Source organism: Bos taurus, chromosome 6 (assembly GCF_002263795.3).
Source record: "Bos taurus isolate L1 Dominette 01449 registration number 42190680 breed Hereford chromosome 6, ARS-UCD2.0, whole genome shotgun sequence".
Lineage (NCBI taxonomy): Eukaryota > Metazoa > Chordata > Mammalia > Artiodactyla > Bovidae > Bos > Bos taurus.
This window is the reverse complement of record NC_037333.1, coordinates 26,504,534-26,532,139: the sequence shown is the minus strand read 5'-3', so window position 1 is coordinate 26,532,139 and position 27,606 is coordinate 26,504,534. Positions and strand designations below refer to the sequence as shown.

At 37.5% G+C, this 27,606-nt stretch overlaps 1 protein-coding gene across 4 annotated transcripts in view; it reads right to left on the bottom strand.

Moving 5' to 3' along the window:
* Positions 1-27,606, bottom strand: part of STPG2 (sperm tail PG-rich repeat containing 2) — a 636,117-nt gene that overhangs the window by 480,950 nt on the left and 127,561 nt on the right. For all 4 annotated transcript variants that reach the window (XM_059887727.1, XM_059887728.1, XM_024993522.2 and 1 more), the window contains 3 exons: positions 20,995-21,102; positions 16,387-16,546; positions 11,599-11,759 (listed from right to left, as the gene is read on the bottom strand). In XM_059887727.1, the coding sequence (XP_059743710.1) occupies positions 11,599-11,759; positions 16,387-16,546; positions 20,995-21,102 (429 nt within the window). The remainder of the gene's footprint in view (positions 1-11,598; positions 11,760-16,386; positions 16,547-20,994; positions 21,103-27,606) is intronic.

The following is a 27,606-nucleotide window of genomic DNA, read 5'->3' as shown; positions in this document are numbered from 1 at the left end:
AAGATGGATCTGCATACATTATTTAAACATATTTAGGGGCAAATTACAACCTGATAATTATGAGTCAGGATAAGAATTGGTTCTGAATTTAACATTAGAGTATGGCTAATAAAGTTAAAGTGTTAGCTGCTCAATCGTGTCCGACCCTTTGCAACCCCATGGACTGTAGCCCACCAGACTCCTCTGTCCATGGAATTCTCTAGGCAAGAATACTGGAGTGGTCAGGAAGATCCCCTGGAGAAGGGAATGGCAACCCACTCCAATATTCTTGCCTGGAGAATCCCATGGACAGAGGAGCTTGGTGGGCTATACAGTCCATGGGGTTGCAAAGAGTTGGACATGACTGAGCAACTAACTCTTTGACTTTACTAGCTACACTCTAATGTTAAATTCAGAACCAATTCTTGTCCTGATTCATAACTAGCAGGTTGTAATATCAATAATATATAAGATATCTGGCCAATTATATAGTATTATTTGTTACTACCTGATTATTAATATAAGAACTAGAAATACATTAACAATAACTATTTAAATTGATTATGTGGCAATCCTGGATTAACAAATTTTCTAGTAATATGATCCACACTTTCTTAAATATAATTCCTTATATTCATTGAAGATGCAAATTAATAGACTAGAGGAAGATGGTACTCTAAAATTTTAATTGACAATTAGTTAATGCTCGTGATATTATACTCCTAATTTATTATACAATTCAGTCATTTGTATTCATTTAATAATTTAAACCATATAACCAACAGTAACATTCTTTTTATATACAAAAAGGATGAGGCTTTATTTTCCTGTTTTTATACACATCACTATTTTTATTTCAGAATTTTATATTTGTATTTAATACTTCAGAATTTAACACCTAGTACAATAGTTAGATATTTCTTTCTCAGCTCATTTTTTCAGGAACATTGATCTACTAAAAAATCCACCTCTCACTGTATCTTTGAAACTATATGCTTCACTATCATGAAGCTGGTGCCTCTCCATTCTTTTCTTCATGTTTCATTCCTGCATAGTCACTCAAAAATAAATAGGTAGTTTCTGTCACTTTCAAAAACAGAAAAATCACACTTTAAATCTTGTAGAGATGTGAAATCCTTCAAACAGGGCATCTGAGCTAGCATTATTATTTCATGTGATTTTTAAATTTATTGAAACTGAAAAACAATCCACTTTCATAATAACTGTATTATTATCATGCATGTGGTATTAGAAATTATGAAATAAGTTCAAAAGCATTTTGCAATTTTTACTGTTTAAAGTAGAAATTAATGAGCTAGAAGAATGTATTACTCACTGAATGACTTTGGTTTTAGAGGGAATGTAGTTTACAGAACACTACAATTTTGTATTTTTACCAAATTAATCCATATAAAATATAACAAAATAAAAATGATTTTTTATTTGTTATAAATATGATATATTTGTTATAAACCCAGATAATATATATATTTTTAAGTCTTCACAGGGCTGTGAATGCTTCCAAATCTAGGAGTTGTCAGCACAGACAAGAGGGGTTAAGATTCTGAAGAGGACAGAATCTCTGAAAGGTTATCTATCAATCTGCAGGTGTTTTTTTTTTCCTGGGATAATTGCTGATAACAGGACAGAAAGAATCTGGGTTTAGATCTGGCAGAGGGCTGCTATTAAGGAGCTAGAAAATAAATTTACTGTGGTCTTGTTGGGACACATGACAAAACTAGATTTGAAGTGCCTCAAAACACATGATTTGTTTTCCCCTTAAGATGTTAGCCTTGACAAACTCCTTTTCCTATTTGGAACCAGTCTGTTGTTCCATGTCCAGTTCTAACTGTTGCTTCCTGACCTGCATACAAATTTCTCAAGAGGCAGATCAGGTGGTCTGGTATTCCCATCTCTTTCAGAATTTTCCAGAGTTTGTTGTGATCCACACAGTCAAAGGCTTTGGCATAGTCAATAAAGCAGAAATAGATGTTTTTCTGGAACTCTCTTGCTTTTTCCATGATCCAGCAGATGTTGGCAATTTGATCTCTGGTTCCTCTGTCTTTTCTAAAACCAGCTTGAACTTATTGTCATCCTGTTTATTTAACTTATATGCAGAGTACATCATGAGAAACACTGAACTGGAAGAAACACTAGCTGGAATCAAGATTGCCAGGAGAAATATCAACAACCTCAGATATGCAGATGACACCACTCTTACGGCAGAAAGTGAAGAGGAACTCAAAAGCCTCTTGATGAAAGTGAAAGTGGAGAGTGAAACAGTTGGCTTAAAGCTCAACATTCAGAAAACGAAGATCGTGGCATCCGGTCCCACCACTTCATGGGAAATAGATGGGGAAACAGTGGAAACAGTGTCAGACTTTATTTTTCTGGGCTCCAAAATCACTGCAGATGGTGACTGCAGCCATGAAATTAAAAGACGCTTGTTCCTTGGAAGGAAAGTTATGACCAACCTAGAGAGCATATTGAAAAGCAGAGACATTACTTTGCCAACAAAGGTCTGTCTAGTCAAGGCTATGGTTTTTCCTGTGGTCATGTATGGAAGTGAGAGTTGGACTGTGAAGAAGGCTGAGCGCCGAAGAATTGATGCTTTTGAACTGTGGTGTTGGAGAAGACTCTTGAGAGTCCCTTGGACTGCAAGGAGATCCAACCAGTCCATTCTAAAGGAGATCAGCCCTGGGATTTCTTTGGAAGGACTGGTGCTGAAGCTGAAACTCCAGTACTTCGGCCACCTCATGCAAAGAGTTGACTCATTGGAAAAGACTCTGATGCTGGGAGGGATTGGGGGCAGGAGGAGAAGGGGACGACAGAGGATGAGATGGCTGGATGGCATCACTGACTCGATGGACGTGAGTCTCAGTGAACTCCGGGAGTTGGTGATGGACAAGGAGGCCTGGCATGCTGCGATTCATGGGGTCACAAAGAGTCAGACACGACTGAGCGAGTGATCTGATCTGATAAGATGTTAGCAAGGGGATAAGAAGCAGGATAATGCTAAAAATCGAAGCTAAAACTCTGAAACGCGGAGTCATTAAATATTAGCATCCAGAACATGGGACTGGCAGTGGCCAGCACATCCGGCTCACAGTTGAAATCCCCAGAGGACAAAACTTTATACAATGAACACACGATGTAAACTAAGTCCTGGAAAAACTGTAAATAACACAAACCATGATTAGATTAAGGTGATCTCCATTGACTTCTATCTGTTTTGCAGAGAAAAATGTGAAATCTTTCTATTAGAAGATAATACCACTTAAAGCCCCTATATTATACACTAAGTATTTAACATTCAATTTCCAACTATGTGTGTTCCATACTTTCTGTGTTGAAAATCATTTGCTCCTAGTGACAGAAGAATCCAATCTGGTTCGGTAATTCAGTGGCTCTGCTATCCCTATATCATCTACCCTACCCTACAGGATTCTGGGAGCACAGAGTCTTAGTCATTGGACCACCAGGAAAGTCCCCATTTTAATTTTCTTTACCAATTTTTACAATAAATTGTTCTTCTCTTTAAGCTTCCTAGATCATATTTCTATGCTTCTCTTTTGTATTCATTTATTCAATTATTACTTCCTGAGTGTGTACTATAGGATAGACATAGTTCCAAAGTTCTGTACATGCCCTTTTATTATGTGACAACTATGTTCAAACTTCCCCAATGTTTAACTTCTGTTTATATTCTATGTACAGAATATCCACATGTCTATTCTTTCCATATTTTCCACCTGAATTTTTAGCTACTTTAACTTTTCCATATATGCATTCTTTTAAGCTTTCTCAACTTCTGCAGTGATGAGAAAAATGAATAATTATATATATGTATATATATATATATATATACACACACATTAAGATGTCTTTTTAAATCTGAACTCTGAATGAAGAAAAATATCATATAACATCACTCATATGTTGAATCTAGAAAAACGGTACAGATGAACTTATTCCCAAAGCAGAAATATAGACACAAACTTAGAAAACAAACTATGCATACCAAGAGAAGAGAGGAGGGGTGATGAGTTGGGAGGTTAGAGTCAACATATATACACTGTTGTTGTTGTTGTTTAGTCACTAAGTCACGTTCGACTCTTTTACAACCCCATGGACTGTAGCCCGCCAGGCTCTTCTGTCTATGGGATTTTCCAAGCACAAATACTGGAGTAGGTTGCCATTTGCTTCTCCAGGGGATCTTCCTAACCCAGGGATCAAACCCCTGTTCTCCTGCATTGGCAGGTGGATTCTTCACCAGAATCATACACACACACACACACACACACACACACACACACACACACACTATTATATATAAAATAGGTAACTAATGAAAACACACTGTATAGCACAGGAAACTGTACTCAATGCTCTGTGTTGACCTAAATGGGCAGGAAATCTAAAAAAGAGTGATTATTTGTAAAATAATTAATTTTTAAAAAGTTTAACGTGCAGCAAACTACATTGTCAGAATTTTACTCATGAAAGTGGTTTTCTGTCAACCTGTTAGGCTAATTTTATTTGTATCATCTCTTATCTTAGGAACATTTTTTCTTTTCCGCTGATCATTTTGAAACAGGGATTTTCTGTATTTCTTGTACATGTCTAACAATGTCCAGAATCTCTTTCTTTGACGATTCTTAACTTTTAAATATCATGATCACTATTTACAAAATTATTTTTCCCTTCTATTTCATAAATGAGTTCTCCTCTATTTAATTAAAATTAAGGTCAGAATAAGAGTTCCTCTATTGGCTTCCACTTCTTTCTACAGAGGTAAACTGTCAGCAAATCAAAAAATGAAAACTTTTTGCTTTCAATAAAATGATAAATCAAACAAAACTTTTATATTTACCCACACGAGTATTTTTTATACTCTGCATTACTTCATAAAGATCCAGATTTTATTGGGTAACATTTTTTCTGCATGGAGGACTTTCTTTAACATTTCTTACACTTTTGTGGATAAATATTTCAGCTTTCATATATATGAAAAGGTCTTCTTTTTTATTGAGGTAGAGTTGACATACATTATATTAGCTTCAGGTGTACAATATAATGGTTTGATACTTGTACATATTGCAAATGGTCATCACAATATCAAGTTAACATCCATCACCACAAAGTTTTTTTGTGCAATAAGAGCTTTTTAGATTTACATAACAACTTTCAAATATTCAGTATAGTGCATATATGCATACTAAGTTGCTTCAGTAGTGTCTGACTCTTTGCAAGCCTATGCACTGTACCTGCCAGGTTCCTCTATCCATGGGGATTCTCCAGGCAAGAAGGCTAGAATGGGTTGCTATTGCTTCCTTCAGGGGATCTTCCCAGGGATCAACCCACATCTCTTATGTCTCCTGCACTGGCTGTACATTACATTTCCATGACTTATTTTATACATAGAGGTTTTTAGAAAAGCTTTTCACTTTGTTTGCATTTTTGCAGGGTATTTGAGCCTGCAATTGAATTATAGGCTAACAACTGTTTACTTTCTTTTTTTTTTTAATTTTCTTTTATTTTTTAACTTTACAATATTGTATTGGTTTGCCATATATCAAAATGAATCCGCCACAGGTATACATGTGTTTACTTTCAATGCTTTAAAGATGTTGCACTGCTCTCTTCTGGCTTGCATCATTTCCAACCTGAAGTGTAGTGTCATTTTTAACTTTATCCCTCTTAATGTCACATTTACTTTTCATCTGGTTGTTTTTAAGAATTTATTCTTTGTTACCATTTTATTCAATTTGATTGTAATTTGCCTCGGCATAGTCCTATGACGCCTTTTTGCTATGGGTTTGTTGAGCTTTATGGATATGTGGTTTTAGATTTCATCAAAATTTGGAAATTTTCAGCCATATTATTTCTTTAAATTATTTCTTGTGCTTCATTCACTCTTTCTTTCCCTTCAAGGACTCTAGTTACACAATTAGGCCACTTCAAATATACCCATAGTTCACTGATAATTTATTCATCATTTTTTGTCTTTTTTTCTCACTGTATTTCTTTTGAAGTTGTTTATATTACTGTCTTAAGGTTAACTAATAGTTTTGTCTGAACAGCATAAATTGCTGTTAGTCAGAATGTACTTATTTTCATATGGTATACTTCCCATCTCATGAACTTCAACTTATGCTTCTTTATTTGTGACATTTCTCTACTTAATATTATCTATCTTTCCACTACCTCCTTGAACATACAGAATACAGCTATCAGTTCAGTTCAGTCACTCATTCATGTCCGACTCTTTGGACTGCAGCACACCAGGCCACCCTGTCCATCACCAACTCCAGGAGTTTACTCAAACTCAAGTCCATTGAGTCAGTGATGCCATGCAACCATCTCTTCCTCTGTCATCCCCTTCACCTGCCTTCAACTTTTTCCAGCTGCAGGGTCTTTTGAAATGAGTCAGTGCTTCGCATAAGGTGGCCAAAGTATTTGAGTTTCAGCTTCAGCATCAATCCTTCCAATGAACACTCAGGACTGATCTCCTTTAGGATGGACTGGTTAGATCTCCTTGCAGTCCAAGGAACTCTCAAGAGGCTTCTCCAACATCACAGTTCAAAAGCATCAATTCTTCGGTGCTCAGCTTTCTTTATAGTCCAACTATCACATTCATACATGACCACTGGAAAAACCATAGTCTTGACTAGATGGACTTTTGTTGGCAAAGTAATGTCTCTGCTTTTTAATATGCTGTCTAGGTTGGTCATACCTTCTCTTCCAAGGAGTAAGCGTATTTTAATTTCATGGCTGCAGGCACCATCTGCAGTGATTTTGGAGCCCAAAAATAAAGTCTTCCACTGTTTCCACAGTTTCTCCACCTATTTGCCATGGAGTGATGGGACCAGATGCCATGATCTTTGTTTTCTGAATGTTGGGTTTTAAGCCAACTTTTTCACTCTCCTCTTTCACTTTCATCAGGAGGCTCTTTAGTTCTTCTTCACTTTCTGCCATAACGGTGGTGTCATCTGCATATCCGAGATTATTGATATTTCTCCCGGAGATCTTGATTCCAACTTCTGCTTCATCCAGCCCAGATTATCTCATCATGTACTCTGCATATAAGTTAAATAAGCACAGTGACAATATACAGCTTTGACGTACTCCTTTTCCTATTTGGAACTAGTCTGTTGTTCCATGTCCAGTTCTAACTGTTGCTTCTTGACCTGCATACAGGTTTCTCAAGAGGCAGGTCAGGTGGTCTGGTATTCCCATCTCTTGAAGAATTTTCCACAGTTTATTGTGATCCACACAGTCAAAGGCTTTGGCATAGTCAATAAAGCAGAAATAGATGTTTTTCTGTAATTCTCTTGCTTTTTCAATGATCCAGTGGATGTTGGCAATTTGATCTCTGGTTCCCCTGCCTTTTCTAAATCCAGCTTGAACATCTGGAAGTTCATGGTTCATGTACAGTTGAAGCCTGGCTTAGAGAATTTTGAACATTACTTTACTAGTGTGTGAGATGAGTGCAATTGTGCAGCAGTTTGAGCATTCTTTGGCAATCCCTTTCTTAGGGATTAGAATGAAAACTGACCTTTTCCAGTTCTGTAGCCACTACTAAGTTTTCCAAATTTGCTGGCAGTCAGTGCAGCACTTTCACAGCATTATCTTTTAGGATTTGAAACAGCTCAACTGGAATTCCATCACCTCCACTAGCTTTGTTTGTACTGATGCTTCCTAAGGCCCACTTGACTTCACATTCCAGGATGTCTGGCTCTAGGCCAGTGATCACACCATCGTGATTATCTGGGTCGTGAAGATCTTTTTTGTACAGTTCTTCTGTGTATTTTGCCACCTCTTCTTAATATCTTCTGCTTCTGTTAAGTCCATACCATTTCTGTCCTTTATTGTCGATAAGCCTCTTATCCTTCTCCATCAGAAGGCATAAAGATTGAAAACCACAATCACAGAAAATGAACCAATCTAATCATATGGACCACAGCCTTATCTAACTCATCAAACTATGGGCTATGCCCTGTAGGGCCACCCAAGATGCCCGGTTCATGGCGGGGAGTTCTGACAAAATGTGGTCCACTGGAGAAGGGAATGGCAAACCACTTCAGTATTCTTGCCTTGAGAACCCCATGAACAATATGAAAAGGCAAAAGATAGGACAATGAAAGATGAACTCCCCAGGTCGGTAGGTGCCAAATATGCTACTGGAGATCACTGGAGAAATAACTCCAGAAAGAATGAAGGGATAGATCCAAAGCAAAAACAACACCCAGTTGTGGATGTGACTGGTGATAGAAGCAAGGTCCAATGCTGTAAAGAGCAATATTGCATAGGAACCTGGAATGTTAGGTCCATGAATCAAGGCAAATTGGAAGTGGTCAAACAGGAGATGGTAAGAGTGAATATCAACATTTGAGGAATCAGAGAACTAAAATGGACTGGAATGGGTGAATTTAACTCAGATGACCATTATATCTACTACTGTGGGCAAGAATCCCTTAGAAGAAATGGAGCAGCCATCATGGTCAACAAAAGAGTCCAAAATGCAGTACTTGGATGCAGTCTCAAAAATGACAGAACGATCTCTGTTTGTTTCCAAGACAAACCATTCAATATCACAGTAATCCAAGTCTGTGCCCTGACCAGTGATGCTGAAGAAGCTGAAGCTGAACGGTTCTATGAAGATCCATAAAACCTTCTAGAATTAACACCCAAAAAAGATGTCCTTTTCATTATAGAGGACTGGAATGCAAAAGTAGGAAGTCAAGAAACACCTGGAGTAACAGGCAAATTTGGCCTTGAAATACGGAATGAAGCAGGGCAAAGACTAATAGAGTTTTGCCAAGAAAATGCATTGGTCATAACAAACACCCTCTTCCAACAACAAATGAGAAGACTCTACACATGGACATCACCAGATGGTCAACACCGAAATGAGACTGATTATATTCTTTGCAGCCAAAGATGGAGAAGCTCTCTACTGTCAGCAAAAACAAGACCAGGAGCTGACTGTGGCTCAGATCATGAACTCCTTATTGCCAAATTCAGACTTAATATGAAGAAAGTAGGGAAAACCACTAGACGATTCAGGTATGACATAAATCAAATCCCTAACGATCATACAGTGGAAGTGAGAAATAGATTTAAGGGGCTAGATCTGATAGACAGAATGCCTGATGAACTATGGACAGAGGTTCGTGACATCATACAGGTGACAGCGATACAGACTATCCAGAAGAAAAAGAAATGCAAAAAAGTGAAATGGCTGTCTGAGGAGGCCTTACAAAGAGCTGTGAAAAGAAGAAAAGTGAAAGCAAAGGGGAAAAGGAAACATACACCCATTTGAATGTAGAGTTTGAAAGAACAGGAAGGAGAGATAAGAAAGGCTTCCTCAGCGGTCAGTGCAAAAAATAGAGGAAAACAATAGAATGGGAAAGACTAGAGATCTCTTCAAGAAAATTAGAGATACCAAGGGAACATTTCATGCAAAGATGAGCTCAATAAAGGACAGAAATGGTATGGACCTAACAGCAGCAGAAGATATTAAGAAGAGGTGGCAAGAACACACAGAAGAACTATACAAAAAAAGATCTTCAACAACTCAGATAATCACAATCATGTGATCACTCACCTAGAGCCAGACATCCTGGAATGCAAAGTCAAGTGGGGCTTAGGAAGCATCACTACAAAAAAAGCTAGTGGAGGTGATGGAATTCCAGCTGAGATATTTCAAATTCTAAAAGATGATGCTGTGAACACGCTGTACTCAGTATGCCAGCAAATACGGAAAACTCAGCAGTGGCCACAGGACTGGAAAAGGTCAGTTTTCATTCCATTCCCAAAGACAGACAATGTCAAAGAATGCTCAAACTACCGCAAAATGGCATTCATCCCACACACTAGCAAAGTAAGGCTCAAAATTCTCCAAGCCAGGCTTCAACTGTATGTGAACAGTGAACTTCCAGATGTTCAAGCTGGATTTAGAAAAGGCAGAGGAACCAGAGACCAAATCGCCAATATCCGCTGGATCATCGAAAAAAGCAAGAGAGTTCCAGAAAAGCATCTACTTCTGATTTATTGACTATGCCAAAGCCGTTGACTGTGCGGATCACAATAAAGTGTGGAAAATTCTGAAAGAGATAGGAATACGAGACCACCTGACCTGCCTCTTGAGAAACCTGTATGCAGGTCAAGAAGTAACAGTTAGAACTGGACATGGAACAACAGACTGTTTCCAAACAGGAAAAAGAGTACATCAAAGCTGTATATTGCTACCCTGCTTATTTAACTTATATGCAGAGTACATCATGAGAAATGCCGAGCTGGATGAAGCAAAAGCTGGAATCAAGATTGCCAGGAGAAATGTTAATAACCTCTGATAAATGTTAATAACCTCTGATATGCAGATGACACCACCCTTATGGCAGAAAGTGAAGAGGAACTAAAGAGCCTCTTGATGAAAGTGAAAGAAGAGAGTGAAAAAGTTGGCTTAAAACCCAACATTCAGAAAACTAAGATCATGGCATCTGGTACCATCACTTCCTGGCAAATAAATGGGGAAACAGTGGAAACAATGACAGACTTTACTTTGGGGGGCTCCAAAATCACTGCAGATGGTGACTTCAGCCATGAAATTAAAAGACACTTATTCCTTGGAAGAAAAGTTATGACCAACCTAGATAGCATATTAAAAAGCAGAGACATTACTTTGCTAACAAAGTTCTGTCTAGTCAAGGCTATGGTTTTTCCTGTGGTCATGTATGGATGTGAGAGTTGGACTGTGAAGAAAGCTGAGTGCCGAAGAATTGATGCTTTTGAACTGTGGTGTTGGAGAAGACTCTTGAGAGTCCCTTGGACTGCAAGAAAATCCAACCAGTCCATCCTAAAGGAAATCAGTCCTGGGTGTTCATTGGAAGGAGTGTTACTGAAGCTGAAACTCCAATACTTTGGCCACCTGATGGGAAGAACTGACTCATTTGAAAAGACCCTGCTGCTAGGAAAGATTGAAGGCAGGAGGAGAAGGGGATGACAGAGGATGAGATGGTTAGATGGCATCACCAACTCAATGGACATGAGTTTGAGTAAACTCCAGGAGTTGGTGATGGACAGGGAGGCCTGGTGTACTGCAGTCCATGGGGTTGCAGAGTCGGACACGACTGAGCGACTGAACCGAACTGAAGTGAGGACTTCTCTGCAGTACAGTGGATAAGAATTCACCTGCCAGTGTAGTGGGGATGGGTTCGATATCTGGTCCAGGAAAATTCCAAATGCCAAAGGTATACAAGATCTTCAAAGAGGTAAATAATAAGACTTCTTTTTTTTAGCCATACCACATGGCTTGTGAAATCACAATTTCCCTATCAGGGGCTGAACTTGCACCTGCACACCTTCAGCAGTGAAAGCATGGTGACCTAACCACCAGGGAATTCCCAGATAAGATCTATTTTTGAAAAAGAAATTATAAACATAGTTTTAACCAAATTAATTGTTGTTTTTATGCCATAATTGACCACATGTAAATAATTTTAACAATAACTGTATGGCTTATAACAATGAGGTACATATACCATTGGTAATTTTGTAAATTCTAAATTCTTCATATGAGATATAAATAATATAATTTTGGTATTCACATATTACCTTATAATCAGCAGGCCCAGGAGTAGTATAATCTTCTTTCTGAACCAGGAAGAGAGTCCGAGGAACAGAAGAACCAAATGCACTTTTCTTTGGTTTCTTCCAGTAAGTATTGCTAAAGTTGTCGATGAATGTATTGTTTTGGATATTATAAAACCCAGGACCTAGAATTATAAAGAATATAATATAAAGCACCCTTTTAATTCTTTTAAACTTAGTAACTTTACTATTTATTTTATTGTATTGCATTTATTGAATGAGTCTTTAAATTCTATAGTGCTTTAAAGATTTCAAAAGTTTCACACATTTTGAGTTTATTTTGTGTATGGTGTTAGAAAGTGGTCCAGTTTCATTCTTTTACAAGTGGTTGACCAGATTTCCCAGCACCACTTGTTAAAGAGATTGTCTTTAATCCATTGTATATTCTTGCCTCCTTTGTCAAAGATAAGGTGTCCATATGTGCATGGATTTATCTCTGGGCTTTCTATTTTATTCCATTGATCAATATTTCTGTCTTTGTGCCAGTACCATACTGTCTTGATAACTGTGGCTTTGTAGTAGAGCCTGAAGTCAGGTAGGTTGATTCCTCCAGTTCCATTCTTCTTTCTCAAGATCGCTTTGGCTATTCGAGGTTTTTTGTATTTCCATACAAATTGTGAAATTATTTCTTCTAGCTCTGTGAAGAATACTGTTGGTAGCTTGATAGGGATTGCGTTGAATCTATAAATTGCTTTGGGTAGTATACTCATTTTCACTATCTTGATTCTTCCAATCCATGAACATCGTATATTTCTCCATCTATTAGTGTCCTCTTTGATTTCTTTCACCAGTGTTTTATAGTTTTCTATATATAGGTCTTTAGTTTCTTTAGGTAGATATATTCCTAAGTATTTTATTCTTTTCGTTGCAATGGTGAATGGAATTGTTTCCTTAATTTCTCTTTCTGTTTTCTCATTATTAGTGTATAGGAATGCAAGGGATTTCTGTGTGTTGATTTTATATCCTGCAACTTTACTATAGTCATTGATTATTTCTAGTAATTTTCTGGTGGAATCTTTAGGGTTTTCTAGGTAGAGGATCATGTCATCTGCAAATAGTGAGAGTTTTACTTCTTCTTTTCCAATTTGGATTCCTTTTATTTCTTTTTCTGCTCTGATTACTGTGGCCAAAACTCCCAAAACTATGTTGAATAGTAATGGTGAAAGTGGGCACCCTTGTCTTGTTCCTGACTTTAGAGGGAATGCTTTCAATTTTTCACCATTGAGGATAATGTTTCCTGTGGGTTTGTCATATATAGCTTTTATTATGTTGAGGTATGTTCCTTCTATTCCTGCTTTCTGGAGAGTTTTTATCATAAATGGATGTTGAATTTTGTCAAAGGCTTTCTCTGCATCTATTGAGATAATCATATGGTTTTTATTTTTCAATTTGTTAATGTGGTGTATTACATTGATTGATTTGCAGATATTGAAGAATCCTTGCATCCCTGGGATAAAGCCCACTTGATCATGGTGTATGATCTTTTTAATGTGTTGTTGGATTCTGATTGCTAGAATTTTGTTAAGGATTTTTGTATCTATGTTCATCAGTGATATTGGCCTGTAGTTTCCTTTTTTTGTGGCATCTTTGTCAGGTTTTGGTATTAGGGTGATGGTGCCCTCATAGAATGAGTTTGGAAGTTTACCTTCCTCTGCAATTCTCTGGAAGAGTTTGAGCAGGATAGGTGTTAGGTCTTCTCTAAATTTTTGGTAGAATTCAGCTGTGAAGCCGTCTGGACCGGGGCTTTTGTTTGCTGGAAGATTTTTGATTACAGTTTCAATTTCCATGCTTGTGATGGGTCTGTTAAGATTTTCTATTTCTTCCTGGTCCAGTTTTGGAAAGTTGTACTTTTCTAAGAATTTGTCCATTTCTTCCATGTTGTCCATTTTATTGGCATATAATTGTTGATAGTAGTCTCTTATGATCCTTTGTATTTCTGGAGATTCCTTAAAAAACTGGAAATAGAACTGCCTTATGATCCAGCAACCCCACTGCTGGGCATACACACTGAGGAAACCAGAAGGGAAAGAGACACGTATACCCCAATATTCATCGCAGCACTGTTTATAATAGCCAAGACATGGAAGCAACCTAGATGTCCATCAGCAGATGAATGGATAAGAAAGCTGTGGTACATATACACAATGGAGTATTACTCAGCCATTAAAAAGAATACATTTGAATCAGTTCTAATGAGGTGGATGAAACTGGAGCCTATTCTACAGAGTGAAGTAAGCCAGAAGGAAAAACATAAATACAGTATACTAACGCATATATATGGAATTTAGAAAGATGGTAACAATAACCCGGTGTACGAGACAGCAAAAGAGACACTGATGTATAGAACAGTATTATGGACTCTGTGGGAGAGGGAGAGGGTGGGAAGATTTGGGAGAATGGCAATGAAACATGTAAAATATCATGTAGGAAACGAGTTGCCAGTCCAGGTTCGATGCACGATGCTGGATGCTTGGGGCTGGTGCACTGGGACAGCCCAGAGGGATGGTATGGGGAGGGAGGAGGGTTCAGGATGGGGAACACATGTATACCTGTGGCGGATTCATTTTGATATTTGGCAGAACTAATACAATTATGTAAAGTTTAAAAATAAAATAAAATTTTTTTAAAAAAAATTAAAAAAAAAAAAGTTTCACACACCTGATTTCATATAATCCCATAATAACTCTTTTACTTATCCCTGCCTCTGTACTCCTCGCCTCTGCCCTCTCCTCACTGGTAAACACTAGTTTGTTCTCTTTATTTGTGAGTCTGCTTCTTTTTTGTTTTCATTCAGGTTATTTAGTTTGTTGTATTTTTGAGATTTCACACATAAATGATATCATACTGTACTTTTCTTCTCTGACATTTCATTTAGCATAATATCTTCAAAGTCGATCTGTATTGCTGCAAATGGCAGAAGTTCACTCTTCTTACAGCTGAGCAGTATTCTGGTGTTTATATACATCTTCTTTATAAACTGAGTAACCGTAGGCAATTTTTTTAGAAAGACTTCTCATATATTGCCGACAGGAATGCAAAGTGCTTTGCTACTTTGAAAAACAATTTGTCGACTTCTTACGAAGTTAAACTTATACTTACCATATGACCCAGAAATTCTACTTCTAATTATTTTTCCAAGAGAAGTGAAAACAAACCAAATGTCCATCAGCTGGTGAACGGATAAACAAAATGTGCTACACCCAAACAATGGAATACTACTCAATAATAAAAAGAAAATATAAATGCAACAACATGATTGAAACCCAAAAACATGCCAATGAAAGATGATATACAAAATTCTAAATAATGTGTGATTCCCTTCACATAAAACTTTAAAAACAGCTACCAATTCTTTGCTATCCATGTCACTGAGAGAGAAAGTTTCATGCCCTTCTGTTCAATATGGGCTACCCTGGGTCATTTGACTGACTAATAGAGTGTAGCAGAAATGATGTCCTGGGATTTTCTGAGGGTCAGTCATAAGAAGTCTCGCAGCATCCTATCAGGTCTCACGGAGCCCTGAGCTACTATGTCAAAAATCAACTACCCTGAGGCAGCAGTGCTGGAGCTACGCACACACTCTGAATGACATTCTCATCTGAACTCTGCCTTCTAGAAACCCCACAAACTAATGAGATATGACAGAAAAAGCATTTTTTTAAGCCTCTAAGTTTGTCATGCAGCAACAGACAACCTTTATGCTAGAGTGTGTGTGCTCAGTTACTTCAGTTGCTTCCAATTCTCTGTGACCCCGTGGACTGTAGCCCACTAGGCTCCTTTGTCCACGGCATTCTCCAGGCAAGAATACTGGAGTTGGTAGCCATGCCTCCCTCCAGGGGATCTTCCCAACCCAGGGATCAAACCCACGTCTCCTGCACTGAAGGTGAATTCTTTACCCACTGAGCCACCTGGGAAGCTCTATATGTTATTTTTGTGTTATATTCTTAGATATATAAAGATTACCCACTGTAATCTAGTATATAAATCTAGTCTCTATAAATAAATATATAATATATATAATAATTATATATAAATGTATATACTCATATATATAACATATATTTTATATATATATATAAAATACCCACTGAGAATACTAGAACATATGATAGGACATCCCCCAAAATAAAATTTTAACAAAATTGAATATCATAAGTTACATTACTAGCAGTGACCACACAGTTAATATATATGTTCATCTACCAAGAGAAAATTAGGAACTTTAATGAAAAAAGGAAAGCAATAGAAAATTATAACTAAGATATGTGATAAATTAAATTAAAATCTTACTAAAATTACACATTATTTTTATCTGAGTTTAGCGTATAGTCGGAGAAGGCAATGGCACCCCACTCCAGTACTCTTGCCTGGCAAATCCCATGGACGGAGGAGCCTGGTGGGCTGCAGTCCATGGGTCGCTAGGAGTTGGACACGACTGAGCGACTTCACTTTCACTTTTCACTTTTATGCATTGGAGAAGGAAACGGCAACCCACTCCAGTACTCTTGCCTGGCAAATCCCATGGACGAAGGAGCCTGGTGGGCTGCAGTCCATGGGGTCGCTAGGAGTTGGACACGACTAAAGCGACTTAGCAGCAGCAACAGTGTATAGTCAATGCTTAAAAAAAATGTTGACTTAAATTAACAACACAACCCACAGAACAAAAATAATTGTACTTTCTGGTGCATCCATCTTGTTAAGAGTATTAAGTTACATCAAGTTAGAGTGGATACATATGAATTAATTTCCAACCTGGCATTTTCTCTGTCCTAGAGTCTTGTGTGAATCGAGCAGCACTTTGACCAAATGAGGTATTTTTCAATCCTAACGTTTTCTTCAAGGGCTTGAAAGCAGTTCGAGATTCATTGTATGTGCCAGGAGCTGGAGTGATTGATTTCATAGAGACAAACCTCTAGTGAAGAACAGGAAAATATGCCAGTTAGAAAGTAATGGTACATTTTGATATTTCATGACTTAAAAGCTGTCTTTTTAGTAATATAACATCTGGAGTTTAATTTATTTCTTAATGAAGTGAAGAAAATGTAGATGAATTAAGATCTTGCACCTATCAAAACATAAAATATATACTTTTAGTAAAATCATATGTATATTAATACAGTAATGCATTATATACTTTGCTAAGCCAGAAAGACTTTTCAAAGGACAACATCTCATTATGAGATTCAGATGATAGTGTACGGACAATTTCCACATCTAAGATATTCTGAAAGTTAAGATAATAAATAAAATCTATATGATCAAATACAGTTTATTCTATGTAATAAAACTGTATAAATTGACAAAGTTCCTGAATATGTATATTCAATTAACACAACCATATTAGCTACCTTAAGAGAAAATCTTATAGATTCAAGTGGTACATAAATCACTTTAACTTATAATATTAATTTTTTTATATTATAAACTTATAATAAGCTTACTTGGTATATTCATTTACAGGGAAGCCTGGTGTGCTGTAGTCCATGGGGTCACAAAGAGTCAGGCATGACTGAGCGACTGAACTGAACTAATTAAATATATCTATATGTAAACTATGAAGTCTTATGACATATAGCATTGTATAATTTATTTTTTAACTTTTTTATTTAGAATTTAAAATTTGGAATATTCAAAGTTATAAATAAAAATAATACAGAAAATTCCTGTGCCATATTCACCTACTGTTAATATGCCATTCACTTTTTTCATTTGCCCACTTTATTTCTGCTTTTCTGTTTGTATGTCCATTATTCCCTCTCTCTGTCTTTACACACACGTACACACACACACACACACACACACACAGAACTATTTAATGGAAAGTTACGTATGTTGTGTTGTGGCCAGCCCTTTCTCCCTAAATCCTTTGTGTGCATTTACTAAAAATAGGGATATTTTCCTACATGTATTTTCTTAATGTAGCAATAATATAAGACTTTTATTTAATCTACCATTCATATTCCAAATTTGTCAGTTGATCTAATTATACCTCTAATGCAATTTTCCCATCCAATACATCATCTAGTCTAGGCTCAGATATTGCTTTTAGCCTCCTTTCATGTAGAAACATTTCCAAAGCCTTCCTAAATACTATCTTATTATTTAAATGCTGAGTACAATATTTTTAAATGGTAACATTCAACCCTGGCTGCATTTCTTGAGGAGTTTAAAAAAAAAAATTGATGCCTGCCTGGGCCCTATTCTGGATCAGCTCCATCAACTCTGGGAGACAGGAAAGAAAGCAATTGGATTTGTAGTAAAATTTCCCAAAATATTCTAATTTGCAGCAAAAGTTGAGAAGCATTATTATAAAGAAAATCTTAGGTTTTAAAAATTACTAGTTGACGACATAAGAAAATTCAATGCATTCAGATAAAATACCAGACAACTCCTTAAGTCGAAAACTTTTTAAAATAAGTATCCAAGAAACATAATATGTCTTTATTCCTAAAAAAAAAAAAAATTGTCTTCTAAGTCCACCTGGTTAATCAAATTATTGCTTTTTCAATCATGCTGCTGCTAAGTCACTTCAGTCATGTCCAACTCTGTGCGACTCCATAGACGGCAGCCCACCAAGCTCCCCCGTCCCTGGGATTCTCCAGGCAAGAACACTGGAGTGGGTTGCCATTTCCTTCTCCAATGCATGAAAGTGAAGAGTCAAAGTGAAGTCACTTGGTCGTGTCCAACTCTTCACGACCCCATGGACTGCAGCCCACCAGGCTCCTCCATCCATAGCATTTTCCAGGCAAGAGTACTGGAGTGGGGTGCCACTGCCTTCTCCGTTTTCAATCATAGTCATTAATAAATCTATCCATAGTCAACTAAACACTAACACTACCCTAGCAGGCAGTCCTGTTGGTTTTAACTCTTCCACATCTTTCACTTCAGAATCCCTTAAGCAAAACTGATATCATATTCCTTTTCATTTCTGAAAAATATATTTAAAATATTATAACCGATGCCAAGTGATGTCACATTAGGACTATATATTAGATGAACAGAACAGCATGAAAACTGAGAGTTCTGGTTGCAAAAATGTGATTTTTAAAAATGAAGGGCACACACAGTATCTCACACCCCTGCATCCATTCTGTTTTGTATCTCAAGTACCATCAAGCTGCTCAAGGCAGAAACCTAGTATTCATTCTTGATTCCTCCTAGTCCCTTACCACAACATTAACTCATTAAAAGGTCATGTTAATTTTGTCTCCAAAATATACCTGCAATCTACCTGTCTCCAAGGAGGTGCCTCTTAAGTACAATGAAACCAAAGTAGTCACATGTAGTCATCTAAAAGTTAATAATCTTCCCTAGAGAATCACATTTTACACAGTACAACTGGAGAAATATCACAACTACTTGATCCAGACAGTGCCACATTATAAAGGCCTGTTAGTATTATAATGTTCTTGCCTAAGAAATAGCTTCAGTTCAGTTCAGTTCAGTCGCTCAGTGGTGTCCAACTCTTCACGACCCCATGAATCGCAGCACGCCAGGCCTCCCTGTCCATCACCAACTCCTGGAGTTTACTCAAACTCATGTCCATTGAGTCAGTGATGCCATCCAGCCATCTCATCCTCTGTCGTCCCCTTCTTCTCCTGCCTCCAATCCTTCCCAGCATCAGAGTCTTTTCCAATGAGTCAACTCTTCGCACGAGGTGGCCAAAATACTGGAGTTTCATCTTTAGCATCATTCTTTCCAAAGAACACCAAGGTCTGATCTCCTTCAGAATGGAATGGTTGGATCTCCTTGCAGTCCAAGGGACTCTCAAGAGTCTTCTCCAACACCACAGTTCAAAAGCATCAATTCTTCAGCACTCAGCTTTCTTCACAGTCCAACTCTCACATCCATACATGACTACTGGAAAAACCATAGCCTTGACTAGATGGACCTTTGTTGGCAAAGTAATGTCTCTGCTTTTGAATATGCTATCTAGGTTGGTCATAACTTAGACACCTTCAATTCAAGCCCCCTAAATATAGACCTTGAAGAATATAAAATGATTACTGTGAAATAGACTCTTGCATCACTAATGCCCTAATGGCAGGTTTAGACATGACCTATGGCTAGGCTCCAGAAAGCCTTCAGAACCTTCTCCAAAAGACTGGCGTATTCTTATAGATTACATGTTAACACTTCAAATATTCATTGTTGTTGTTGTTGTTCACTCACTCAGACATGTCTGACTCTTTGCAACCCCACAGACTGCAACATGCCAGGCTTCCCTGTCCTTCACTATCTTTGGAGTTTGCTAAAACTCATGTCCATTAAGTCAGCTATGCCATCCAACCATCTTACCCTCTGTTGACCCCTTCTCCTCCTGACTTCAATCTTTCCCAGAATCGGGGTCTTTTCAAATGAGTCAGTTCTTCACATCAGGTGGCCAAAGAATTGGAGCTTCAGCTTGAGCATCAGTCCTTCTAATGAATATTCAGGGCTGATCTCCTTTAGGATGGACTGGTTGGATCTCCCTGCAGTCCAAGGGACTCTCAAGAGGCTTCTCCAATACCACAGTTCAAAAGCATCAATTCTTCGGTGCTCAGCTTTCTTTATAGTCCAACCCTCACATCCATACATGACCACTAGAAAAACCATAGCCTTGACTAGACAGACCTTGGTTAGCAAAGTAATGTCTCTGCTTTTTAATATGCTATCTAGGTTGGTCATACCTTTTCTTCCAAGAAGTAAGTGTCTTCTAATTTCATGGCTGCAGTCACCATCTGCAGTGATTTTGGAGCCCCAAAAAATAAAGTCTGACACTGTTTCCCCATTTATTTGCCATGAAGTGATGAGACCAGATGCCATGATCTTAGTTTTCTGAATATTTGGTTTCAAGCCAACTTTTTCACTCTCCTCTTTGACTTTCATCAAGAGGCTCTTTAGTTCCTCTTCGCTTTCTGCCATAAGCGTGGTGTCACCTGCATATCCGAAGTTACTGATATTTCTCCTGGCAATCCTGATTCCAGCTTGTGCTTCATCCAACCCAGAGTTTTTCATGATGTTTCATGACTGGTTTGATCACTTTCCAGTCATATACTCATTAGCAAAATATATTTAAACCCAGAGTAAAATTTCTTAAAAGATAAACTGAACTTTCACATATGCAAATTTGCTTAGTAGAAAATGTTTAATAAAAATTACAATTTGAATAGTAATCTCCGCAATATTCTTAATATTGTAATCTTACGTCATTTAAGTCTACCCACATTTTTGGCAATATGATTTGCCTAGACTATGTCGGTTCCCAACTTGTTTATATACCACTTTTCTTTTTATAATCTCCCTAACACCACTGAGTTTGTTGCTAGTGTCACCTTTTGCCTATTATCCTCTATCTATGAAACAACTGAAGAACATTACCTGGGATTGAGAAAGAAAAGCAGGTGATGCATCATTCACATTTGATGTCACACTTTTATTCTTCTGAAACTGACTCTTAATGTCATATTTTCCTGGCCCTGGTACTCCCTAAATTACAGAAAGAAAAAGACATGCTCTCATTAAGAAAGTATCTATAGCACCTAAGGGAACAGTTGGTTAAATATCTGAACCAAAGCTACAGGGCTTTTAAGTGATATTACCAAAGCTCTTCATTAAAAAGCAAGCCAGAACAAACCTAAGAGCAACAAACAAAGAAAAAGAGAGAAAGGCTTTTCCTTCCTTTGCAAAGCCTCCCAGGAACCTAAAAACACACTGCTTGAAACTTTGCTGCCCTCTACTGATAGATCTCAGGAAAAAAAATTATCTGAGCCCTTCACGTGATTAAGCATTACAGTAAATAAATATATTTCTTCCATTTAACTTATACAACCAGCTCTTCTATTTTAACTACAAATGTTAGAAGATATAAGACATTAGGCTTTTAACTAGATACTTTACAAAAGATAAAATTAACTCAGTAAATAGTGGGATTGAGTTTTAATTATCCTGCTAATAAAATACAAATATGTATCAGGAAGTACTATTGATTCATCATCAAATATTTTAATTACCTTGATAAAGTACCTTTCATAGTATATAAAAAGTTAGATTTAAATCATCTGCTTCATATATAACTCTCCTACTTTTCTATAGTTGAAAGAATTATACATTGATTTATGAATGAAATACTGGGCCTATAACTTGGATATAAAAGGAAATTCTATCAGCAAATTCTGTCACCTATCTTATTATAATACATCAAAATCCAACCATGTTTCCCAACCTCACAAGTACTCTGATCCAAGCCACCATCTCTTATCCAGGTTACTGTAAAAATCTTCCTAACCACCTCCCCGGCTTCCAATATTGCCTATCTTCAGTCTGTTTCTACCACAGAAGCTAGCAATGGGTCCAGTTAAGGCCCTTTGTCAGATTGCACCATCCCCCTTCTCAAACCCATTCAATGGTTTTCAATTTCACTTCCAGCAAAAAAAAAAAAAAAAAAAAAACAAGATCCTAAATATGAAATGAATTTCACTTCCAGACACACTATTACCACTCTAACCTCCTCTCCTACTGCTCTCTCAACTCTATTCACTCTGTTTCCCAAAAGATCAATCATATATTCACCTAAGGACCTTTTGCATTTACCATTCTCTTTGCTCAGAATGTTCTCCTAGATAGCTCCAAGGCTCACTCTCTCAATTCAATCAGTTCACTACTCAATGTTACCTTCTCAGTGAGCCATTTCTAGGCAACCCAAACAATCCCTGTTCCCTCTCCTATTTTTCAACCTTATCATTTTTCACTACCCAAAATATCATTTCCTGCTACGTTGTAAGCTCCAAAGGGCAGTTTCGCTTTGTTCTTTTTCTGTTTCATTGGTTGTTGTATCTTTAGAGAACAGAAGAGTAGCTGTGGCATACTAGGTGCTCAGTAAATACTTGCATGAACTCAAGAGCTGAATCTTACATTTGCAATGGCCATATAATGATTTTAGAAGATACGTCCCTCTGGGAACTAATACGTCTCCAAAGAATAGCATTATCCATTTGTAATAATAGTAAAATATCTATAATTTAAGTAAAAAAATAATTCGAAAAATTCTTTAGGAGAAATTCTTATACATAAATATCTCTTCTTAAAAACAAATTAGATTCTAAAAATGTATGCAAAAGTCCATATTAGCAAAAGTCCATATTATATTGCCTCAAATGAACAGATTTATGCAATTATTTGATAGTTGACAGAAAGATTCATTTTGGTCATGGCATCTAAGATTGTTTTTTCCTATGAACTTGCAGAAAGTTACATTCAGAAGAAAAAAAAATTCTGTATAATTCTGAGTGTATATAAACCTACGAAATATGTATCAAATACAAAAATATGAACAAATATTCAAATACATGATGTAATCTGTATTTTTTTTTACAGATATGCTGTATCAGTTTTCTCTCTGTATAGGCAGGCATGATAAAAAATAATTAGCTACTGACAAACAGGAACTACTACTACTTTCCTCCTGTTCTGAACAGTTGTCTCAGTTCAGTTCAGTTCAATTCAGTCGCTCAGTCGTGTCCGACTCTTTGCGACCCCATGAATCGCAGCACGCCAGGCCTCCCTGTCCATCACCAACTCCCTGAGTTCACTCAAACTCACGTCCATCGAGTCAGTGATGCCATCCAGCCATTTTATCCTCTGTCATCCCCTTCTCCTCCTGCCCCCAATCCCTCCCAGCATCAGAGTCTTTTCCAATGAGTCAACTTTTCGCATGAGGTGGCCAAAGTACTGAAGTTTCAGCTTCAGCATCATTCCTTCCAAAGAAATCCCAGGGCTGATCTCCTTCAGAATGGACTGGTTGCATCTCCTTGCAGTCCAAGGGACTCTCAAGAGTCTTCTCCAACACCACAGTTCAAAAGCATCAGTTCTTCGGCGCTCAGCCTTCTTCACAGTCTAACTCTCACATCCATACATGACCACAGGAACAGCTGTCTAGACGATTATTAATATGAAGCACAGGGAAAAGACTAAGTGTGATTAATGAGGTAAGTGAATATACTTAGTCTTGAGAACTATTTTGCTAAAAGACTAAATGAAATCTTGACCTCTTCAATAAATACTTCCTTTTCCTTTTCTTCTGTTTTCAATAAAGTTTCTAATATTACTGAACTTTATTTCACTAAAATAACATAGAATAGTAAAATCAGGTCTTTACTTATAAAAAGTTAGAATTTAATAAGCCAATTCCAAATAAGTTCCAAAATAGGACTGTGAGACACTGACCACGGAAGGGCAGGTCTCCCTTTGTGACCGTCTAAGAAGGTAAAATAAACTCTGCAAAGACCAAACCCTAGACACAGGATGAAAATGCTGTGATATTTATCCTGCTTTTACAAACTGTGATCAACCAAACACCGGCACTGATATCAGTCTATTAAGTACATGGCCTCCGAGAGTGTCCTCTGAGACCTTGAATCAGAATCTTTCTGGGCACAGGAATCTACACTTTTAACAAGCCTCACAGAGGATTCTCAAGCACAATAAAGAACCACAGCTCAGCCAAAAAGCGGTCCCTGCCACAGCTTTTTCTGCAAAGCACATCTATCTTCAAGTAGAAGGCTTAGACCTTAAAAGTATCCTGCTTTAGGAAGAAAACTTAAAGATTACTGTGGCAGATTGTTTATGTAATCTTTTCATGTACAACCTAATAAAAATGGCCCTCTTTAGACCACGTGCTACCTAATGGAAGGACACACAGTCACTTATAAAGCAGTGTTTCCCCTACCCCAGGCAAAGGAATATGCTTGAGGCGGATGCACTTAGCACCTCTTGTAGAAAATTACAGGACAAATAAATTGCTCAACAAATAACTTCAAGGAAAGGAAAGAGAAGAAAAGAGGGAGAGAGCAACAGAGATGTTATCAGTCAACACCAATGGCAAAGCGTGGACATTCTGTGGATCCTGTTTCTAATATTTATGAGACACTTGAAATTTGAACACTAATTAAAAATCTATCATATTAAGTAAACACTGTGAATTTTTTAAGATAATTATTTGGTTTTTAAAGACTATCTTTCAGAGGTCACTACTGAAATGTTTACAGATGAAGTGAAATGCCTAGGATTTGATTAAAAAAAAAAAAAAGCTCTCTTTAAAAACTAGGGTATAATCATTTATTTCATCAGGGACTGGGGCAAGTCAAACAGTTTAACCTTTACTCCTCTAACTTGGAGCCACCATCAGTGATGATGACTATTTCCAAAGAAAATACTAAAAGCTTACTATGTACAAAGCAGTGTACATACTAATAAATAAAGCATGGGCTTTGCTTTTGAGAAGCTTACACCAGATCTCAACCCATGCTTTACAAGAGAATTATCTGGGGAACTTTTAAAAATAATAATGCCTCGTTCTACTTTATTCAAACTAAAGCCAACAGAAATGAGACCCAGGCGTTATTAAAATTTTAAAAGCTTTCTGTTTAATGTTAATGTGCAGTCACAACTGAAGCCTAAAATAGTTTAAAACTCACACTGCTAGGACCCTGCAGGTACAATCACTTTCCATTGGTCCCATAACTGCCATTTTTCCCTAGAGTTCCACAGTCCCCTTCTGTAAGTAAGGACTATAGTGAGGCCAGGCTTCCAAATATTTATTCCAGCTCATGTTCTATAATTTTAAATTCTATAATTAAGCTCTATAATTATATTTTCTTGAAGAAAATTAGAGGTACCAAGGGAGTATTTCATGCAAAGATGGGCTCAAGAAAAAGACAGAAATGGGATGGACCTAACAGAAGCAGAAGAGATTAAGAAGAGGTGACAAGAACACACAGAAGAACTATACAAAAAAGATCTTCACAACCCAGATAATCACAATAGTGTGATCACTCATCTAGAGCCAGATCCTGGAATGTGGGCCTTAGGAAGCATCACTACGAACAAAGCTAGTGGAGGTGATGGAATTCCAGTTGAGCTATTATTTCAAATCCTAAAAGATGATGCTGTGAAAGTGCAGCACTGACTATGCCAGCACATTTGGAAAACTCAGCAGTGGCCACAAGACTGGAAAAGGTCAGATATAATCCCAATCCCTAAGAAAGGCAATGTCAAAGAATGCTCAAACTAGCGCACAATTGCACCCATCTCACACGCTAGCAAAGTAAGGCTCAAAATTCTCCAAGCCAGGCATCAACAGGATATGAACCATGAACTTCCAGATGTTCAAGCTGGATTGAAAAAAGGCAGAGGAACCAGAGATCAAATTGCCAACATCTGCTGGATCATCAAAAAAGCAAGAGAATTCCAGAAAAACATCTATTTCTGCTTTATTGACTATGCCAATGCCTTTGACTGTGTGGATCACAACAAACTGTGGAAAATTCTTAGAAATGGGAATACCAGGCCACCTGACCTGCCTCTTGAGAAATCTGTATGCAGGTAAGGAAGCAACAGTGGAAACTGGACATGGAACAACAGACTGGTTCCAAATAGGAAAAGGAGTAAGTCAAGGCTGTATATTGTCACCCTGCTTATTTAACTTATATGCAGAGTACATAATGAGAAATGCCAAGCTGGATGAAGCACAAACTGGAATCAAGATTGCCGGGAGAAATATCAATAACATCAGATATGCAGATGACACCACCCTTATGGCAGAAAGTGAAGAACTAAAGATCCTCTCAATGAAAGCGAAAGAAGAGAGTGAAAAACTTGGCTTAAAGCTCAACATTCAGAAAATGAAGATCATAGTATCTGGTCCCATCACTTCATGGCAAATAGATGGGGAAACAGTGACAGACTTTATTTTGAGGGGCTCCAAAATCACTGCAGATGGTGACTGCAGCCATGAAATTAAAAGATGCTTACACCTTGGAAGTAAAGTTATGACCAAGCTAGACAACATATTAAAAAGCAGAGACATTACTTTGCCAACAAAGGTCCATCTAGTCAAGGCTATGGTTTTTCCAGTGGGCATGTATGAATGTGAGAGTTGGACTATAAATAAAGCTGAATGTGGAAGAATTGATGCTTTTCAACTGTGGTGTTGGATAAGACTCTTGAGAGTCCCTTGGACTGCAAGGAGATCCAACCAGTCCATCCTTAAGGAAATCAGTCCTGAGTGTTTATTGGAAGGACTGATGTTGAAGCTGAAACTCCAATACTTTGGCCACCTGATGCAAAGAGCTGACTCATTTGAAAAGACCCTGATGCTGGGAAAGACTGAAGTTGGGAGGAGAAGGGGACAACAGAGGATGAGATGGTTGAATGGCATCACCAACTCAATGGACATGAGTCTGAGTAAACTCCAGAAGTTGGTGATGGACAGGGAGGCCTGGAGTGCTGCAGTCCATGGGGTCACAGAGAGTCAGACACGACTGAATGACTGAACTAAACTGATAATTACATTTTTAATTTTCAAATTATCTTTATTATTCTTGACATCTTTATTCATGCATGCATTATCCTCCATCTTTCTCTGAATATTAATTATAATTTTAATTATTCATAATATTGTTTTACTATCTGTTTCCTTGGAGTTTGCTTGATGTTGGCTTCTTGATTTTTTGCTTTTGTGTTTCATATCAGGGAGTTCTCTCAAATGTCTGGTGATCCCTTCCTCCTCATTCAGATGTAAGAGTGAGTCACTGAAAAACGTTACTTAAAATTTCACACGTGAATAGATGTGACTTGAAACCTACTGAACTTTATTATGTTGTGACAGCCTCACAACTCAGCCTTTGTATTCAGTTCAGTTCAGTTCAGTCGCTCAGTCATGTCCGACTCATTAGCCGGCCCCCAAATGTCACTCTTTTCTCAACCCTGGCTGACAATTTTGGTGAGTGGGAAAAGTGCCTGGAACATCTCCCCACTCTCTATATAAGCTTAAACTCTCCATTTCCTTTCTTCCCTACTTATAATTATGAAAAAGTAAAATACACAAAATAATTCCCACATATACATTACCCAGGGTCAATAATCCTCAACTACATCCCCATATGTTTCTAATCCTATCAATCTGCCCAGTTCTCACTCATGATGTACAGGCAA